The sequence below is a fragment of the Podarcis vaucheri genome (genome assembly GCF_965113315.1).
Source record: "Podarcis vaucheri genome assembly, chromosome: 2".
Lineage (NCBI taxonomy): Eukaryota > Metazoa > Chordata > Lepidosauria > Squamata > Lacertidae > Podarcis > Podarcis vaucheri.
In genome coordinates this window covers 30,823,092-30,844,553 of record NC_138760.1, presented here as the reverse complement: position 1 = coordinate 30,844,553, position 21,462 = coordinate 30,823,092, and the positions used below count along the sequence as shown (strand labels likewise).

Here is a 21,462-nt window from a genome sequence, read left to right as displayed (position 1 = left end):
TTAGACCTCCCTGCTCCAGGCAATCGTCAGCATTGGTTAGAAAGAGTCCAATGCCATACACTTTAAGAGATTAAGTAAATATTAGAAAGGAGGAAGGCATCAGGTTCTAAGGAAAGCTGTGAGAGCTCTTACAAGGATTAGTTTCGCTTTGTTAATTAAGTTAATTTAAGCAATGGACGAAATAATCTGCTGATGCAGTGCTTTGATGTGGTGTATTTTGTGACTAGGTTCATATTTTTTGGGAAGTATGTGAATACAAATGTAAGTATTGAAAAGAAGAGAATATTTGAAGCTAAACTTAGAAAGCTCCAGTTTAATTAGCTGCACTTAGAAGCTTGTTCACCAGCAGACATCAGTGTAGCAAGGGTGTGGTTGTGTTTGTACATAATGCTGGACCATGATTTATTAAACCATGGTTTGGTGTTCACGTATGAAGCCTGCCCAGCAGCTTAAGTATTATTTGTTTGACTACCCTATCCCAGAAGCTCACCAAATAGGAAAGAGGAGCAGAAAAAACAAAACAGACTTTGGAGAAAAAGCCATAGTTTGATTGTCTGTGACATAACTCATAGCTAACCTGTTAAGCAAACCACAGCTTAAACAAACCATGGTTTAGCATTATGTGTGAACCAGGCCTCTGTGCATGGGGAGAGGAAGGAGACTTTTCTGTTAATACTCAATGATTTGTATCCTGAGTGTCACTTCCTTTTACAGAAAGACTGAGAACCGAGTCGAATTTCCCACTGGAGGAAGTAGGTTTTTCTTTCTTTCCTGATTTCTCCTGCAGATACCTCATACTCTTCCAGAGGATTCTCCAGCCCTCTGGAGTAGTTTTCCAGGGAACTGCAATAGGAATGAGGTGTTGGCAAAACCTATGCCCCACCTTCTTCCACCAATAAAATTACAATAAAAAAACCATAGAAAAAAACCCCAATTTAAAATACAGGTTAAAATGCAATTTAAAATGCAGCCTCGTTTTAAAAGTAGCCCATAGATCAAAACCCTAAGGGGGGGGGGAAACATAAGGGTCAGACTGAGTCCAAACCAAAGGCCAGGCAGAACAGCTCTGTCTTGCAGGCTCTGTAGAAATATGTCAAGTCCCTCAGGGCCCTAGTCTCTTGTGACAGAGCGTTCCTCCAAGTCGGGGCCAGTACTAAAAAGGCCCTGGCCCTAGTTGAAACCAATCTAACCACCTTGTGACCTGGGACCTCCAAAATGTTGTCATTTGTGGACCTTAAGGTCCTCTGTGGGGCATACCAGGAGAATACTATCATTGTTTTATCAAAGCCAGATGTGTGAAGAGACATACTTTGTGTTTAAAAAAATGAAGGTGAGAGCATTGGGTTCTTCTAACTGCAGAACTATTAGGCTGCTTAGTAATCAAATCTTTAAAACAGTCTGGACAGAACGTGTTTTTAGGATTCAGGCCTAAATTCTGAGTGCCAGTTGCACTTACCTGAAATGGTGTTGAAAGCAGTTTTAGAAATCCTTGTCAAGCATTTTTCACTGGAGGATTGTCTTCGTAAACCCTGTTCATAAGCCCTATTCATGCCTTCACTTGCATGTAGGGCACTCATGTAGCAAGAGGAGGAGGGCTGCACTTCGTGTGAGCAATGCTTTTGCAGAGGTTGTGCATGTGAGTCGCATGCCTTGGCTGTATGGGTGTCTAGCTTGCACAGGCTCCCTCTGTGCAAGCAATTGCTTTGTGTGAAGGGTTCCTTTCTCAGACCTCTGCACCGAACCCGTGGAGGTCAGGGTAGTGCAGTAGGGTGCAACGTCAAGGACCCAGCCGAATGCGTGGCCCTGCTGTAAAGGCTTGCATTTGATTAAACACTGTGCTATCCAGTTCAAAAGTGGAAGTGAGACATCTCGATTGAAGGGGAGAAGGAATTGACAGCTCTCAGATCTTTCAAAACACCATATGCATTTTAATTTTAAGAACCTGCTAGCCTAAGTATAGTTATTGCAAACATCCTTTTAATTATGAACTTCCCTTCTTTAATTTCTGGCTTGGATTTGTAATTTTTAAAAAGAAAACATCCCCACCCCTCAGAGTTGCACCTGTTGATTCCTGCACAAGTCCTTTTTTTTACGGTAAAGGCCATCAGATATGCCTGTCAGAGTGCCAGTGAATTAAGTTGTTATTTTATTGGATATTGCACAGAATTGTGAGATGAGAGGGAGCTTGGATCTTTTCTTTCTTTCAGTAACGTGGGCAGGCATTCGCCCAGCCAACTGGCAGCGTTCAGCTCTTTCCAGATGGCTGCCATATTTAAGAGGACAGAATCCTTACAAATTTTTTTTCTAGTGTTTTAAACATGCAATACAAGTGCCTGTTGCCTTAGCATGAGGGTAAAGTTAATCAGAATATCACATATATGCCTTGCCTTACCAGCTGAATTTTAGGCAGCTTGCTCACCGTGTAGACAGCTGGCGGGTCATGGTGTCTCGTGGAAAATTGGGTAGGAAGTGAGAGCATGAAAAGAGTCTTTGAAATAATCAGAGGTTAAACACTGTCACAGTTGGATGCTTGGAATACTCCTAGAGGTACTCATCCCATCGCCGGGATTCAGATCGCCGACCTTCTGATCGGCAAGCCCTAGGCTCTGTGGTTTAACCCACAGCACCACCCGCGTCCCATATATATGTGTATAGCATGCGGGAAATGTGACAGAACTGTTAAGAAATTACCTTGCTTCAAAGCAGAACAAATAAAGCTTACGGATGCTTAGTTGAGATTCCTTCATTGCAGGAGGTTGAACTAGGTGAATCTTAGGGTCCCTTCCAACTCTACAATTCTATGATGAATGGCTGACAGCCATTGTTATTTAAGATGTGCCAGCATCTGGTTTGGATAGCTGTGTTGAGTAATGATAACTCAAGAGGAGATGGAAGTATGTGCTTTTGCTAATATTAGAAAATGGTCTATCTTTTCTCAATCTCCCAAGTGTTAACATCCAGTGGTGGCATTTCTGAAAACAATGAGGAATGTGCAAGGAGGTAGGGGGTAGCAATATGAGATTACCAGCCCTCCTGTAGGGAAGAAACGACAGGTCCTTTCCAAAACAAAGGATGGGCTACAGAGCTTAAATACAGTCTGTCTGTTTGTTTTATGCTGGAAGTTATGCTGGCAATTTTCAACTCTTCCCTTCCCACTCCCCCATATAACTCCCTTCCAGCTTTCACATCGCAATGTGTGAATATTTCAGAAATACAGAATATGTTTGCTGGAAGCAGTTCCATTTCCAGTGTTGCAACAATTGTTTTTAATTTTACAAAGTTGCTTTTCTAGATCGATGCTTCACTTTCCTCGGATTCTAAATAATTAAAAACTGTTTCTGTTTATTAACTTGAAAGAGGCATAGAAGTCTCTCTCTGTTCCTTTTTCCTAAGTTCTCTCTTACCATTATGTAAGGTAAAGGTAAAGGGACCCCTGCCCATTTAGTCCAGTCACGACCGACTCTGGGGTTGTGGCGCTCATCTCGCTTTATTGGCTGAGGGAGCCGGCGTACAGCTTCCAGGTCATGTGTCCAGCATGACTAAGCCGCTTCTGGCAAACCAGAGCAGCGCACGGAAACACCGTTTACCTTCCCGCCGAAGTGGTACCTATTTATCTACTTGCACTTTCGAACGTGCTTTCAAACTGCTAGGTTGGCAGGAGCAGGGGATTTGAACCGCCGACCTTCTGATTGGCAAGTCCTAGGCTCTGTGGTTTAACCCACAGCGAACTATTCTTGGGTATTTTAGTCCTGGACCTTGTGTTCAGGGGTGTCTTCCGCGATGTCTTTACACCTCCTTCCTTTCTCTTCCCACCTTTAAAGCAGTGTGCTGATTAGAACTACCGTATTTTTCGCCCTATAGGACGCACCGGCCCATAGGACGCACCTATTTTTTGGGGGGGGAAATCAAGGGAAAAAATTTGATTTCCCCCCAGGTTTGCGCAGCCATCCTCAAGCTAGAAGAGGGAGACGGAGCACTTCGTCTCCCTCTTCTGCCTTCAGGGACAGCCTCCCAAGCCTCTGTGGGGCAGCGCAACCATCCCAAGCTAGAAGAGGGAGACAGAGTGCTCCGTCTCCCTCTTCCTTCAGGGACAGCTTGGCCCGCTATCCCGCAAGCTTGTGGGGCTGGCGGGGGGAGAAGCAGGCTTGCTTCTCCCCCCGCCAGCCTCCAGATCAGGTCGGGGAGTAGCGGGATGGCAGCGCTTCGCCATCCCCCTATCCCCCGAGCTTGTGGGGCTGGCGGGGGGGGAGAAGCAGGCTTGCTTCTCCCCCCCCCAGCCTCCCGATCAGGTCGGGGAAAAGCGGGATGGCAGCGCTTCGCCATCCCCCTATCCCCCGAGGTTGTGGGGCTGGCGGGGGGGGAGAAGCAGGCTTGCTTCTTCCCCCCCCCCGCCAGCCTCCCGATCAGGTCGGGGAATAGCGGGATGGCAGCGCTTCGCCATCCCCCTATCCCCCGAGCTTGTGGGGCTGGCGGGGGGGGAAGCAGGCTTGCTTCTTTCCCCCCCCCCTGCCAGCCTCCCGATCAGGTCGGGGAATAGCGGGATGGCAGCGCTTCGCCATCCCCCTATCCCCCGAGCTTGTGGGGCTGGCGGGGGGGGGGAAGCAGGCTTGCTTCTTTCCCCCCCCCCTGCCAGCCTCCCGATCAGGTCGGGGAAAAGCGGGATGGCAGCGCTTCGCCATCCCCCTATCCCCCGAGGTTGTGGGGCTGGCGGGGGGGGGGAGAAGCAGGCTTGCTTCTTCCCCCCCCCGCCAGCCTCCCGATCAGGTCGGGGAATAGCGGGATGGCAGCGCTTCGCCATCCCCCTATCCCCCGAGCTTGTGGGGCTGGCGGGGGGGGGAAGCAGGCTTGCTTCTCCCCCCCCCCCAGCCTCCCGATCAGGTCGGGGAAAAGCGGGATGGCAGCGCTTCGCCATCCCCCTATCCCCCGAGCTTGTGGGACTGGCGGGGGGGAAGCAGGCTTGCTTCTCCCCCCCCCCAGCCTCCCGATCAGGTCGGGGAAAAGCAGGATGGCAGCGCTTCGCCATCCCCCTATCCCCCGAGCTTGTGGGGCTGGCGGGGGGGAGAAGCAGGCTTGCTTCTCCCCCCCCGCCAGCCTCCCGATCAGGTCGGGGAAAAGCGGGATGGCAGCGCTTCGCCATCCCCCTATCCCCCGAGCTTGTGGGGCTGGCGGGGGGGGGAAGCAGGCTTGCTTCTCCCCCCCCCAGCCTCCCGATCAGGTCGGGGAAAAGCGGGATGGCAGCGCTTCGCCATCCCCCTATCCCCCGAGCTTGTGGGGCTGGCGGGGGGGAGAAGCAGGCTTGCTTCTTCCCCCCCCGCCAGCCTCCCGATCAGGTCGGGGAAAAGCGGGATGGCAGCGCTTCGCCATCCCCCTATCCCCCGAGCTTGTGGGGCTGGCGGGGGGGGGGGGAGAAGCAGGCTTGCTTCTCCCCCCGCCAGCCTCCAGATCAGGTCGGGGAATAGCGGGGTGGCGGCGCTGCGCCTCCCCGCTGTCCCCAGCTTTTGGGTGCAGGCTGCTGCCCGCAAGCCTTGCGAGCCCGCAGGACATCCCGCCGGGCTTGCAAGACTTGGGATAGCTTCCTGAAGCCTGGAGAGCGAGAGGGGTCGGTGCACACGGACCCCTCTCGCTCTCCAGGCTTCAGCGAAAGCCTGCATTCGCCCCATAGGACGCACCCAGATTTCCCCTTCATTTTTGGAGGGGAAAAATTGCGTCCTATAGAGCGAAAAATACGGTAAGTGGCAACAAGAAACTATTTCTTAGACTTTGGCAGTGGAAGGAGGTTTTCAATTTCTACCTCATTTCTTAGCAGCAGGATGTTTGAGCACTTTGAGAGAAGACATAACAGATTCCATCTGTATTTTATAAATCTTGGTTCCAAGAAGAAACAGGGATCCCACTCTGTAGGAAGGATATTCTATACATTTGCTCGTGCTAGAGCCAGATATTGAATACATGTGTGTGCATATGTCTCCTTTTTCTGTAAAGTACATAGTAGTCCTTGGAGGTGCTAAATATGTATACAAGCAGCTAATTTTAACCTACTTGGGAAGAAACAGCTGCAATTGCCTGGTGTGATGTTGTATTCAGAAATCCCATTTCTCCTCCCTACAGAGAAGAAGAGGCCCTTTGGCATGATAAGCATTTGCTGATTGAATGGGTGATTTCCCTCCCCCCTTTTTTCCTTACTGGTGTAAGCACTTAGTTATCAAGGAAGACATTAAGCAGAATGTTCTTCAAAATATTTCTCAATCTCTTTCTTGTACTGATTGATGGAGGAGGAAGAGGCAAGATAGTACTGACACAGTGTCTAGTATTGTCACTGATTAGGGTACTTACTGCAGAGAACCATACTGGTGACGTACAGATGCATTTTTTACTTGTGTGCAATTTTAATACAACAAAACCAAAACACCAAACCGGCTTGCAAATATAAAGGACAATTTTACTTAGTTCAGCAAATTAAAGTGCAACGTGCATATCAAAGCCTGGATATACTTATAGGCATACAGTCAACTAGTGGCACAACTCTGCCAATGATGTATATAGTAATAGTGTTATAGCACAGTTGAAACAAGCAAATCGTTCTGATACTGGTAAGAAGTGACCTTTCTTGACCAAAGTTTCCTGCCTGATGGGTTTGGATATGATCTGTGTTGTTTATCCTCATATATTTAATGTGTATGAGTTTGTAAACTCAAAAATGCATGGGGTGTTTTTTTTTTTGGGGGGGGGTTGGGCTCTTTGCTTCCCAATAGCCCTACCCTCTTCTGCAGAAACTTTTATTTTACTGCTTTGCGAGTCTTTGACATTTTATTCCTTAAAAAAATTCAGCAGTGACTATAATTAAACTAGGTACCACCTGTACACTTCCATTTCTTATTATGATGAAGTGCCATTGGCCATAACAAAGCTACAACATACATATCCATGAAAAATAAAAGGTCATATTAAAATAAAAGTAATGGCTTCAGTAAATGTACATTCCGATCCCTGATTCAGATCGGCACCAGAACAGAGCATACAAATTCAGTGACATAGGTAACAATACCTTATAATATGAATATAAAACAAAGATCTGGTCACTGTGCTGCTAATTTCCAAATAATATCATCCACTTTTTACATCACAACATTATATAATTATTGGTTTTCTGCGGATTGGTCCAAACGTTTACTGGGGTGGAGAGATTTGTTCTGCACATTTGCTAAGATAAAACAGATGAATAAAGAATGACCTAGTTTACACAATTCCACATAGAGGGTGTTTTTTTTTAAAAAAACAAACAGTTGAATAGCTTGCTGGTTTTGGGTGCATTATATTTGAGTAGGTGATCTTGTAGTCATGATTGGCATCTGTCCATGTCTGGAGACAATGGAGGAGTGCGCCTTTGGGGATGGAAGTCAAACCATTGGAGAGTTACAGTGCCTGCTGTGGCCGTAGAGACTGATGAAGAGACATGTTTCATTGGAGCTGGGACAGGTGAAAGTGTCCAGTTGTGCTTTTGGAGATGCACCATGGCATTTCTTCTCTCTGCGCTCGTCCCAGCGGTCATTCCTCTTCTGGTCACTGCTGAGGATGGATAACCTGACTGCATGTTTCCAGGCACTGTGGTCATCTGCTAGGGATTCCCACATGATGCCGGTTGATGCTGCCAGCCTTCATGTCTCATTTCCAGACATCTTTGTCAATCAGAGTTTGTTTGATGATGGGTCTGGTGCCTGAACCTCTCTGTATGTCAGAGAAAGCAAAATATATAGCTTATTTGGTGGGATGAACTCTTTTCTTGAACCCAGAGAAATGCAGATCAGTAGAGCATCAAATTAATCTACCTGGAGGTACACTGAGGAAGCACACAGTTTTGCTTTGTTGTTACAGTACTTCTGAAGGATTATAGAATGAAGCTATGCATTGAATGGTGCTCATTGAGGAGATGTCAGTGCACCTCTGATGTTATTTTAGAGATAGCTTTGAATCCCTGCTGACAAATGTTCATGTTGCATCTGCTTTTTGTCGTCTTTTCCTTCTGTCACAAGACACGCCCTGACCCAGCTAAAATGCCCACATTCCTGCCATTCAGATTTGCGACAGATGAATGCAGCCAAGAACACCACATAATCTGTGTCTGTATAAGACCGTAATCTTTTAAGGGAGTTCGCCGCTGCTTGTCACCACTTCTTCTTTTAATAAGCAGGCTGTCAAGTGACCTGCCGACCAAACCAGGATATTGATTCTCTGAGAAGCCTTGAAATTTTCCCTCCCTGCCATTAGAGCAAGGTCCTCATGTTTTGCCTGTCTGTAAATTACTGCTGTGTAGTAAATGCGGGTGGCGGTGTGGGTAAAAGCCTCAGCGCCTAGGGCTTGCCGATCGGTCCCAGCGCCTGCCAACCTAGCAGTTCGAAAGCACCCCCGGGTGCAAGTAGATAAATAGGTACCGCTTACCAGCGGGAAGGTAAACGGCGTTCCGTGTGCTGCGCTGGCTCGCCAGATGCAGCTTTGTCACGCTGGCCACGTGACCCGGAAGTGTCTCCGGACAGCGCTGGCCCCCGGCCTCTTGAGTGAGATGGGCGCACAAACCCCAGAGTCTGTCAAGACTGGCCTGTACGGGCAGGGGTACCTTTACCTTTACTAGTAAATGAATCAATCAGGACTTCACAAACAAGGCAGAACTCTCAAATTTGACATTGTCTGTAAACGAAACTTTCAAATGCTTCCTTGTTAGACAAGAGAAATAGAGACTACAATAGATCATGAGGGTTTGCTGTGGTGCTTTCACTACTGAATACAAACTGAGTCCTTTCTGGGCAGACACAGCAGTCAGCATGGTGCTGATGATTGTCCAGAGGGTGACTTAGCAGTGGTCTTGATCTCACATTTGTATATCACTGAAAGTCAATACGTTATGCATGGAGCTCTATAATTCCCATAGAACAGGGATGGGGAACCTGCCGCCCTTGAGATGTTGCCACACTACAGCTCCCATAGACCCTGCCCACTGGCCACGATGGCTAGGGCTGGCAGGACTCGTTAGATGAATCCCGCCAGGAATACATTTTGAGGACCTTTAGTTAGTAGACAGGGTGCTTGATGTTTTAAGTGCTGCATGCTTGTGGCACAGATCTTTTAGATTGTATGTCTGCCAAGTAAAATTCTACTGTTGCAACTTGCAAAGAGTGTTATCACAGTTCACTCTCATAAAATGAACATCCCAGCACACAGGAAGAGGTACAAATAATCACTGCTTGGACTGATGCTAATATATTTTCCCTCTTAAGAGTTTTGTCTTATCTTAATTACATATTATTGTGACTCAGACTTTTTTACTGGCCCAGGGTGATAGTTTATTTATTTGTTTGTTTTTTAAAGATAACCCAGCTATATTAAATACTGCTTAAAACTAACCTGGTTTCAAAGTGACACCTGAAACTATTAATTTAAAGTATTTGTTCCTTGCTACCTTCAATGTCTCCAACGAAACATGCCTTTTTTTACTGCCAATGCTATACCAATGTATGAGCTAGGTTCATCTTGCCTATACTACATAAATTTCCAGGTCACACAAAACAACTTTATACCTCCCTGCTACTTGAAGATGAAAACCCAGACATTACATACTCAGTTGCTAGATTTTCCGCTGCCATGATGGATATCCTTCAAAGGATGGTTTGTGCCACAAACTAGGCCCAAAATGCAGGACCTGTGCTCCTTCATGCTTCCTCCCTTATAGTCGCTTTTAACTGTTTGTCCTTGTTTCTATCTTTTCAAGTTATGTATGATATAATCACCTTTTAACTAATAGTTTTTAATCCCTTACCTGTTTTAAGTCTTATGTGTTCAGTTTATTTGTATGTTAGTCTGAGACTGAAATAAAGTTTGATATTGATACTGATACTGATATAAAACACCAACATTTCCATACGTCGTGCAACACCCCCGCCCCCCAGTAACAGCAACAGGAAGTTGGGGTAGCACACTTAACTATCAGCTCAGTTCATCAAAGATCCGGAACAGGGAGTAAGTCTTTACCGGGCTCTGAAAAAATGTCAGTGAATGTTCTAGGTGGACTTCCCTGGAGAAAGAATCCATAGCTGTGGAGCTACAAAAGTAAAGGCCCCCACCCCCTGAGCCTCCCTCAGTGGAAGGGATGTGGAGCAGGGCCTCAGATGAAGATCTAATGGTCATGTTTATCACCCTAGTGATATTTATAAGTGAATGAGTCATCCTAGATCACATGCATTAAAGCATGATTTTACATGTAAAAATTACCAAGGAGCAAAAAGTGATCAAGCATTAGGAATATTACCCAAATAGGTCATAAATTGTGTTTTTTATTATGCAGATTGTTGACCATATTGTGACAGAATTCTCTTGATGCTTCTGTGCTTGATTGCCATCTGTATTAATCTTGGATTTTATCTTGTTGCTTTTTCAATTCTGTTTCGCTCCTGCTTAATTCATGAACCAGCAGTGTGGTTGAACATAAAATATTTTTTGTTTGCTTATTGATTTGGTTGTGGCTGCTGGCTTTTTGCCTTTTTCTGTAATTAATTTGAACACTGTTGTGGCTTATGGATGAAACAAGTAAAGCAAACCGAAGCCATTATGCAGATTATGAATATTTAGCTCGTCAACAAAACAATGTGGACCTTCCTATGTCATGGAGAAATGGTTTCCTGCCTAGCAACTACTAAACCCTTGTGTCTTGAAAGTTCTGGGAACAGAGTCTGAAAGTCCAAACAGAAGCCAAACAGAAACAATTATTTTCACAATTTGTTCCCCAAGTGGGTATAAATTCTATAGCAGAAAGGGCAGATGGGTTGCATGAACAGACGTTTTAGATTATGCTGCTGCATAATAAAATGGTTCCATTTTGTGGCAAGCAGATACGAGTTACAGCATTCAGTTAGTATGAATACTTTTTCAGAAAAGAAACTAATTTGAAAGCTGAATGCTTGATTTAAATCTACCTTCCTTGGTGATCTAAATGGATAATTTACGCCCATCCGTCCTGATAACAGCTCTTAGGTTGCTGTCATGAGTTGGTGGTCTGCTGGCCAGAAGTTAATGTCATTGTTGTAGAGTTCAGCCAGAGACATAGTCAAAAGCTACATAAGAGAGAATCATATAATTATCCATAGGTAAATAAAATAATAGGTAAATTACCCCGGGACGGTTAAGTTCAGTCAATGGCGACTATGGGGTGTCATGCTCATTTTGCTTCAGGCCGAGGGAGCCGGCGTTTGTCCACAGACAGCTTTCCAGGTCATGTGGCCAGCATGACTAAACTGCTTCTGGTGCAAAAGAACACCATAATAGAAGCCAGAGCACACAGAAGCGCCATTTACTTTCCTGCCACAGCAGTACCTATTTATCTACTTGCACTGGTATGCTTCCAAACTGATAGGTTGACAGAAGCTGGGACAGAGCAATGGGTGCTCCCCCCATCGTTGGGATTCAAACTGCCAACAGCAAGCCTAAGAGGCTCAGTGGTTTAGATCACAGAGCCACCCACATCCAGTAATTATCCCTGGTTTAATACTGTAGCCATGAAGGCGTGAAGGCAGTAAGAATTGAGCAGGTGAAGCCTGACCTGACAAAAGACCCCCATTGTGCTGATGGGACTCCTTTTGCTAGCTTTCACAAGTGTGCTAGGTTAGTTGAATAAGGGCCTAAATAAAAGACTATGTATTGTGGAGAGGGAGAGCGAGGGAGGGATGGAGAATCTTGGTCCATCAGAGCCTACCTGGCCAAGCTCGGAACTGTCCAATGTACTGCTAGATTTCTGTGGTGCTGGACAGCTCCCTGTGAAACAGAAGGCAGAGTGGCTGTTTCCATAGCCCTGGAGTCTATCTGTCTTTAGCACCTTCCATGCCAGGGGAAACTGTTGCCCAGCCAACATATCTGGGGATCATGGATGATGGGAGTTTGTAGTCCAGCAATATCTGGAGGGTATCACTTTTGGTACCCTGCTCCATGCTATTTGAGAGGATGACAGGCTGTTAGGCTGCTGCTCTACAGATGCTTCTGCTTGGCTTTGCTCTTCTGCTGCCTTTCCACATTCCTTGCATCGAGCACACTCTTATTATTCAGTCTCCTGTCTGCAGACGTTTATTCCCACATGTCCTAATGATGCTCTGAATTATTTCCTGGCTGCTGTGAATATATTTGACAACCATGGGCTATGCTTCCTCCTGTGGAGAAAAGATTGAGATATAAAGGGTCACAGTGACAAACAGAATACTTAGACAACTGGAGGTGTGACAGCTCTATTAGGCTGCAGGGAGGCCCTCTCTTGGGATATAGGGAGTACCTTGCTTTGCGGCAAGCACATAAGCAGACATGCTATGCAGAACAATCTGTCAGTGAAAGGCAGATCTACTTCAACTACTCTGCTTCTGTAGGTGGATGACAAGGGTCATGCTTTGCAGATGGTGTTAATACTGGATGAGAGCACTGAGTATGTTCTTGGGAATGCTGTGGTGGTGGCTTCCTAGAGAGTTGCCAAAACATTTCCTTTCATTTAGCATTCACTCCTCTTGATTTTGTGGGACGCGGGTGGTGCTGTGGGTTAAACCACAGAGCCTAGGACTTGCCCATTAGAAGTTCGGCGGTTCGAATCCCCGTGACGGGGTGAGCTCCCGTTGCTCGGTCCCTGCTCCTGCCAACCTAGCAGTTCGAAAGCACGTCAAAGTGCAAGTAGATAAATAGGTACCAGTCCGGCGGAAAGGTAAATGGTGTTTCCATGCACTGCTCTGGTTCGCCAGAAGCGGCTTAGTCATGCTGGCCACATGACACGGAAGCTGTACGCCGGCTCCCTCAGCCAATAAAGTGAGATGAGCGCCGCAACCCCAGAGTCAGTCACGACTGGACCTAATGGTCAGGGGTTCCTTTACCTTTACCTCTTGATTTTGTGGGGCTTCTCACATGCTTCATGGGATAGCCTTTGCTACAATATTGGTGTTATCACATGGTCTGGGACATTGCAGCTGTTGAGTAGCCACCTCTCAAAAAAGAAAAGAGAAATGTCTGAGACTAGATTACAATAAGTTTATCTTTCCTGGAGAGGGAAATGGATCCCACTACCACCAAAGTGGCCTGTGATCATGTTCTGGTAAACTTAACAGCACAACCATGAGTGTTTTTATTCAGAAGTAAGACCCACAGAGTTGGATGTGACTGTGTCCTGGCAAACCTCAGTTGCAACTGACTGTGTGCCCTGTTTATTTGGATGTGTAGTTTATTCTGTGATCACATGAGCTTAGAATCTGCTGCTTCAAATAGGACACCCCCTGCACTCTCCTCTTCAAAATCTACTCCAGAGGGCTGGGGGACTCACTAGAACAGATTTTTTTTAAAAAAATTATTTGGCGGAGGGAGTGGAAGGAAGGAGAAAGTCCTATTACATGAGAAGAACTCTGTAGATTGTTGGATGCAATGCATGTTGGATGCAATTAATACGGTTGAAAAGTGACACTGTCACAGCTTAAAATCAAGGTGGTCACTATGTATCACCATATGCTTAACTGCCACTTTGCAGCACTGATAGTCTAAAGCAGAACTTCCCAAACTTTTCATGTTGGTGACACACTTTTTAGACGTGCATCATTTTGGGACACAGTAATTCAGTTTTACTAGCAAACCGGGGATTACTCTCACCCCTTTACAGCCTGGGAGGAGAGTGGGGAGTGTTTTTGCGACACACCTACACACTGCAGCCGGCCCAACAACATGTCACGACACACAATTTGGAAAGCTCTGGTCTAAAGCATGATGGACTAACTTGCACTGAGCCCTTCACAAGGCCATATTCCCCTTCACAAGACCATGTTCCTTTTTTTGCACCGATGAATCCTTTTAAGCTGTTCCCACTTCTCCCTCAAAGCTATCATTCTGAATGGCAGGTTTAAAAGAGACCTTGCCTTTTCTCTATTGGCGTCATGTGCTCGTTTGCAGAAGCATTTTTAATATGCTACACTTTCTTAATGGCCACCAAGTTAAGTGCAACATGACAGTTTAGCATTAAGCTGCATGGGAAGCAATTGACATTAATTCAGAACCGCCTTCAAATGCCTTTTGGCACTTGCTGGTCTGCTAGGAAATTAAGCTGGGTGGGGAAGAGTGTAAAATGCATCTAAAATGTCAAATCTTCATTGCGGCCTGATCACAGCTGTTGCCTATGTAAAGTTCAGGAACAGCTACCTCCATCATTTTATTTCTCGGCTTTCCCTAACATTTAGTGGGTAAATGGAAAGAATTTCTTTATCACAATTCAGAATGCTGCATGTTTTGCCCTTTTTATTGTCCTAATTTGCATTTGCGTTACTTCTGCTGGCTGCTAAATCAAAGGGTCCTTTTCAACAAGTGCTGTGCCTGAGAGGAAAGAGTTGGGCAGGAAGAGTCCTAGCAAAATATCAGAAAAATGTTAGCAAACGGTCGTTCCATCCCCTTGTTGCAACAAAGGTTAACTACCTCTCAGTTGCTTTCTCCTCTGTTCCCTTTCCATTATCCCACTTTTAGATTGTAAGGTCCTTGGGGCAGGGCCTGTTTCTTATGGGCATGCTGCAAAATGCCATGCATGCTGATATTTATTCCTATAAAGCGACCCACATCATCCCAAAGTAATGCCTCATTTATCATGTCCCGGATAGGCTTCCATGTACAGTTGGTGAATTCCTCTTGCTGGGTTACAGGCCTTCCCTTGGGTAGAATCTATAAAAAAATAAATCTGTGTTAATCTACAGACACACACACACACACACACACACACACACAGACACACACACACTCTGTATGGGTGAATATCTGCTTGGGAGATGATTTAAGTTCCATGCACCTTCACCTTCTGTCTTATAATCCATAATAACCCTCCCATTTATCCTGTAGTAGCATTATGCTGGCAGTAGTAGGTCGACCTGAAAGAAGTTGCTGTTCATTTAATAGCTTCATGGCAAAGAACTATTCAGAAGTAACTGCGTGCTTCATTACAGTATGGTGACAGTTCAGCCCAACCTCTTCGCCTTCCAGCTTTGTTCTACAGCTCATGCTGCTCCCAGAAGCAGGTGAAAAGAGTGGATCCCCAGACCTCTGCAGCACAGCGATGGAAGAAGCTATGCCCAATTTCTCCCTGCTACAAGCTGTACAAATACCGTATTTTCCGCACTATAAGATGCACTTTTCTCCTCCTAAAAAGTAAGGGGAAATGTGTGTGCATCTTATGGAGAGAATGCAGGCTCCATGGCTTCAGCGAAAGCAACGCGAAGCCTCCGGAGCGCAGCGGGAGCGCTCCCACTGCGCTCCGGAGGCTTCAGGCGGCTATCCCTGAAGCCAGGAGAGTGAGAGGGGTCGGTCTGCACCGACCTCTCTTGCTCTCCTGGTTTCGCTTCGCTGGAGAGGCGCTGCACAGCTTTCCCTCTCTGCACAGCGCCCCTTCAGCAAAGCGGGAGGAGAAACAGAAGGGGCTCCGCTTCTCCTGCCACTTCCCTGAAGGGGCACTGCGCAGAGAGGGAGAGAATTTTTTTCCCCCTTGTTCTCCCCCTCTAAAACTAGGTGCGTCTTATGGTTGGGTGCGTCTTATAGAGCGAAAAATATGGTGCATAATGGTTCTTATGCATCAGGGGTTTTCTACCCTAAGGTAGAAGGGACACAGTTGTTGTTGTGTGCGTGGAATTTGATTCTGTTACATGTTGTGCCACAGACTCTTCTGCGACTTCACGCTACTCCCAGTTCCTTAGCCTTTACAATCCTGCTTTATTTCAGTTTGACTATCTGGTTAGATTTTTTGGGGGGTGTTAAGTACGCAGGCGGGGACGCGGGTGGCGCTGTGGGTTAAACCACTGAGCCTAGGAATTGCTGATCGGAAGGTCGGCGGTTCGAATCCCCGCGACGGGGTGAGCTCCCGTTGTTCGGTCCCAGCTCCTGCCAACCTAGCAGTTCGAAAGCACCTCAAAGTGCAAGTAGATAAATAGGGACCGCTCTTCGGTGGGAAGGTAAACGCTATTTCCGTGTGCTGCGCTGGTTTGCCAGAAGCGGCTTAGTCATGCTGGCCACATGACCCGGAAGCTGTCTGCGGACAAACGCCGGCTCCCGGCCTCTTGAGCGAGATGAGCGCGCAACCCCAGAGTCAGTCACGACTGGACCTGATGGTCAGGGTTCCCTTTACCTTTAAGTATGCAGGCTGTGGCCTGTGAGCCCCAAGTTTTATCCACTCAGGACCTGTAATAGCAGCAGATTATTATTATTATTATTATTATTATTATTATTATTATTATTATTATTAATAATATTTCCCATTCCCCTCCTTTTGCTTTGTTTTTAAACTTATCTAAGACTGAACCCTAGCCTTTTTTCATTTTAAAAAAAGTCACTTTGTTTCTCTTCTTGCTCTAGATAAAGGTGAAAATGGGGAACCTTATCAGAGGAAGAAAGGTGCTGGAGCTCCTCAGCCAGATGTTCCTGCTCCATCCCAAAATCTCAGAGACAGCATTTCAGCGCCAGCAAGCAATAGCTGGAGGCGGATCATGCTGCTCATCTTAGCAATAACAATACACAATATTCCAGGTAAGCACCAAACTCTTTCTTAGTGCCAGTGTCTCACTCTTGAAGACCCTAGTTGTTCAGGAGGTGGAGCTAATCTGAGTTGCTAAATGCAATCCATAGAGTTTTCAGAGTGACATGCATTCTTTTTATTTGTGTTTCACTGTTTAAACACACTGTTTTGTGTTGTCCTTCCAAGAAGCAGACAGCCTGGAGAAAATGACTTCACAATTTAGGAACCTTCTTTTCTTTTCACAATTTTCTCTATGCATACCCTCAACTGAACTCACAATCCTTTGAAATAATACAGCTTTTGTTATCTGCTTCGGTGGCATCAGAGTGAAATTTTAAGTGCCTTTTTGGATTTGTTCAACAATTAGCAAATGTGTGCATCCCCACCACATCCCCACTTGGAAGCAAATAAACATATTATTGCTACTAAATCTACCTAAATCTTTAGGAAACTACAAAATTTGCAATTTATTTTAGCAGGTTTATGCTTAATATTTCTAATTTTATTTTAAATCCTGTATCTTGAGTAGTGAAGAGTTCAAAAGAAAATTATGAAGAGTACACACCCCAAGTGCAATTGTCCCATATTCTTAGTTGTTTTGGGAATTTTTGGAGGAATAAATGCTTTAAGTCTGACTTCATGCAACCCAAGATAATATGGGAATGGGCAACACATTTCTTTTAAGAAGAGCCTATAACACTTTACCTTTTATATTCCATTTGAATAGATGGAGATATTTTAGATGTTAAAGTTTTCCCTCTCCCAAATGACACATGGGAAGCAGTGGGAATTTTTGGATCAGCAGAGTCTAAAGCAGTGTTTCCCAAATTTGGGTCTCCATCTGTTTTTGGACTATCATCCCATCATCCCTGACCACTTGTCCTGCTAGCTAGGGATGATGGGAGTTGTAGTCCAGCTGGAGACCCAGGTTTGGGAAACATTGGTGTAAAGCATTGTGCTGCTGCTGTTCATTGTAGAGACAGACAGAGAAACAGAAGCTTGAGCTAAGGAATGAAGAGCAGGTTGTGCTGAGATGCTCTGTGAATTTTTCGTAGCTGCATTGGAAATATAGAATGGAGCGCTGGAATGGTGAATGAAGATTTTTGGGCTCAGTCAGTTTCCACCTCTTTGCTGAAGTTTTTGGCAGCGCACTGAATCCTTTGAGATCAGGTCTTTTTAACTTGTGGAAATGTCTTCAAGCAGAAGGATATTGGTGCATGGTGGCTGAAGCTATAATTTATTTATTTTTTAATTTTCAGATCCTAGTAACAACTAACCTACTGCTATGCTTGTTAAATTATGTCAAGCACAGCATGCCAAAAGAAATACAAGACACAGGTGTTGCATATACTTACCTTTGTGTGGATAATATATGCTAGACACGGGAAGAAGAAGTAGGGATGCAGGTGGCGCTGTGGTCTAAACCACTGAGCCTCTTGGGCTTGCCGATCAGAAGGTCAGCGGTTTGAATCCCTGCGACAGGGTGAGCTCCCGTTGCTCTGTCCCAGCTCCTGCCCACCTAGCAGTTCGAAAGGACGTCAAAGTGCAAGTAGATAAATAGGTACCGCTCTGGCGGGATGGTAAATGGTGCTTCTGTGTGCTGCTCTGGTTCCGCTGAAGCGGCTTAGTCATGCTGGCCACATGACCCGGAAGCTCCCTCAGCCAATAAAGTGAGATGAGCGCCACAACCCCAGAGTGGCCACGACTGGACCTAACGGTCAGGGGTCCTTTACCTTTTTACTGGAAGAAGTGTAATTTTTTTAAAAAAAATTAAAATAGAACGAGTAAGGAAATTATGGGAACACTTGCTGGTAATTAAATTAAGAGCAGAGTTATAAGGACATGCTGAGTATAAAGAATCGGGCCAAATTCAGTAAGTGAAGCTAGGAATGGTTTGGATTTGCATAGATTTTATGCTCTTGCAATTGGTATAAATTATATGATGTAGGTGGGATATGATAAAGTAGGAACTATATGAGTTTGGTTGCCAGTGAAAGCAATATATTCACTAAGCATAGTAATAATATATTGCACTTAGTATTTATGAAAGATAATGACACCCCTGATTAAGTCATTTTAGGATATATATTTTTGTATCATTTTCTCTTGTACTCTTCTTTACATCTTGATAATAATAAGAATCTTTTTAAATATTCTTTCGTGTTCTTGGGTAACAAAATCCATTTAAGAGGAAAAGGGAATAAATTTTTTTAGCCCTGTGGAAGGCAATCTGGACACAGTACTTCCCAGGGTATCATTTGCAAAGTGAAGCCAGCAAGGCAACCTTCTGAGAGCCCAAAAAACAAGAAAGACAGAGCAGTTCTGCCACCAGACAAACACCAGGAGCGTGTCAGTAATCGGCTTGGCAAGTCCTGGTTCTTAGTTTCCAGAAAGCCCATTAATAATATTAAGCTGTTCTGTGAGCCAGCAAGCAGAAGACTGCTTTCTCCAGCTTTCTGCCTGAGGCCAGCAAAGACTTTATAGCAAAGTTCAAGCACCTGCCTGATGCTGCCAATTCCGACATATAAACCTAGGTGAGCCTAAAGAACGGAGGGCTCACATTCTCATTGGGGGGAATTTTCTGCAGACTTTCCAAATCCTTTCAAATGATTATGGCAAGGTTGCAATTTCTCATCTTTTTTACTTGTGTGTGCGCAGGACACACTGCGTTGTAGCTACGAACCTTGATGGCTAAGGTGCAGATCAGCTGCGACAGCTCAGTTGGTAGAGCATGAGACTTTTAATCTCAGGATCATGGGTTTGAGCCCCATGTTGGGCAAAAGATTCCTGCACTGCTCCAGGGGGTTGGACTAGATGACCCTTGTGGTCCCTTCAAACTCCATGACTCTGTGAACGCCAGCTACTGGGAATCACAAATGGGGACATTGCTGTTGCGTTCAGGGTCCTGCCGGCAAGCCTCTTATGGGCATCTAGTGGACCACTGTGAGAACAGGAGACTGTACAGTGCTACCTCGGGTTAAGTACTTCATTCGTTCCGGAGGTCCGTTCTTAGCCTGAAACTGTTCTTAACCTGAAGCACCACTTTAGCTAATGGGGCCTCCTGCTGCCGCTGTGCCGCCGGAGCATTATTTCTGTTCTGATCCTGAAGCAAAGTTCTTAACCCGATGTAATATTTCTGAGTTAGCAGAGTCTGTAACCTGAAGTGTATGTAACCCGAGGTACCACTGTACTAGAAGGGCTGTTGTCCTGATCCAGCAGGACTCTTCTCATGCCCCTCTTATACAGCCTACATGAGAGGTAGATTTTCACGTAATGTAGCTTTCTTAGCCTAGAACTGGGGAGAAGACGTTCTTGCTGAATTTATGCCTTGTAACACTGCGGCAACACTACTCACTGGAAGGACAGATTGTGAAGCTGAGGCTCCAATACTTTGGCCACCTCATGAGAAGAGAAGACTCCCTGGGAAAGACCCTGATGTTGGGAAAGATGGAGGGCACTAGGAGAAGCGGACGACAGAGGAAGAGATGGTTGGACAGTGTTCTTGAAGCTACAAACATGAGTTTGACCAAACTGCGGGAGGCAGTGGAAAACAGGAGTGCCTGGCGTGCTCTGGTCCATGGGGTCATGAAGAGTCGGACATGACTAAATGACTAAACAACAACAACACTGCGGCAAAGGGCAGAAAGTGTTAATCCTTACTGATGATTAAAAGGATTGTTTGTGCAGTCTTCTATTGTGGAAGCATCATTTGCTGTGTGAAGCTCAGGAACAGCATGAGTGCTGAAATCAGGGAGCAGCTAGATCTAAAAGGTGCAGCTTGGCTTCCAACTGTGAAAGGTCAAGCGCTGGGAGCTGGATTTCACCCCTCCTTCATAACTGTCAAGAATCATGGCTTCAAATGGTGATTGAGGCAGCGAGTGGATATACCTTAGTGACTTGGTGTCCTGCTGCTCTGTCAGCTGGGCAGCAGTGAATTATTTTTATTGTCTCTCAATTCAAAGCAGAAAAAAAAAGGAAAGACCTTTTGTAAAAGACAGAAACAAAGTGCTTCTTCCCCACTTCTCCTGGCAGTAGCTTAATGACAATAGTCTCACTGTTGCTGGAGAGAAATCTTGAAAGAACCTGCCTAACCTTTTTATGTTCCTATACAGCACAAAGCTGCCTTCAGGCAATTATAGAGGCCCTAGAAATGATCTCCTGCTCCTTAAAGGTCATGGCATTAATGTGTTTCTTCTTCTCTGTAATGTTGCTAGCGGTGTGAGAGAGCAGCGTTGTCAGAATTTATATTTCAGGTCAGCTAGTGGACGGTGTGTTTGTCTTGCAACCCACAGTCCACAGAGTAAATGGTTTCATTCTCTGCTTTGCCTTCCAGTAGACTAGAAGGCTTAGCACTCTTTAAGATAAGAAGGTGGCCTTTACTAATCAAGCTTGGACGTCATCAGAAAGGCCACAAAGTCCCACACCTTTGGACTAAAGAGAGAGGAGAAGCTTGAACCTTCAACACGTCGATAGAGTTGGAGCCATGGAACTAGTCTGCGGTGCAAACAGTTGCAAGAACTCAGATGCAACCAAGCTGAACCAAAAACTACAAGTCCCTAAAGAGTCGCTACGCAAAAATGATAGATTTAGTGATAGGGCTGTCTTGACTGTAGAACTTTGTGCCTTGTGTTGCAGGGTAAGGGCAGACAAGAATGGCATGGAGTTGATTGCAAGCTACGTACTGTGGGGAGTCTGGAGACGACTGCTTAAGTGGGGTGGTGGGTGGGGAACACTATCGTGTGAATAAGTCACAGTGCACTTCACACTAGTTTTTTTCTGACTTGCTGGGGGGTGATGTAGATAGGGAAGAGATAGGAAACATTTTGGATATCTTATCGGAAAGCAGGCTTCTATATAACAAAGCTCTCTCCCTGTCCCCAACTACTGTATTTTTCTCTCTATAAGATGCACCAGACCACAAG

At 45.5% G+C, this 21,462-nt stretch overlaps 1 protein-coding gene across 3 annotated transcripts in view; it reads left to right on the top strand.

Annotated features, from left to right (window-relative positions):
- The window catches only part of SLC39A11 (solute carrier family 39 member 11), a 281,340-nt gene that overhangs the window by 148,276 nt on the left and 111,602 nt on the right, over window positions 1–21,462 (top strand). For all 3 annotated transcript variants that reach the window (XM_082212761.1, XM_082212760.1, XM_082212759.1), the window contains one exon: window positions 16,381–16,551. In XM_082212761.1, coding sequence (XP_082068887.1) covers window positions 16,381–16,551 — 171 coding nt within the window. The remainder of the gene's footprint in view (window positions 1–16,380; window positions 16,552–21,462) is intronic.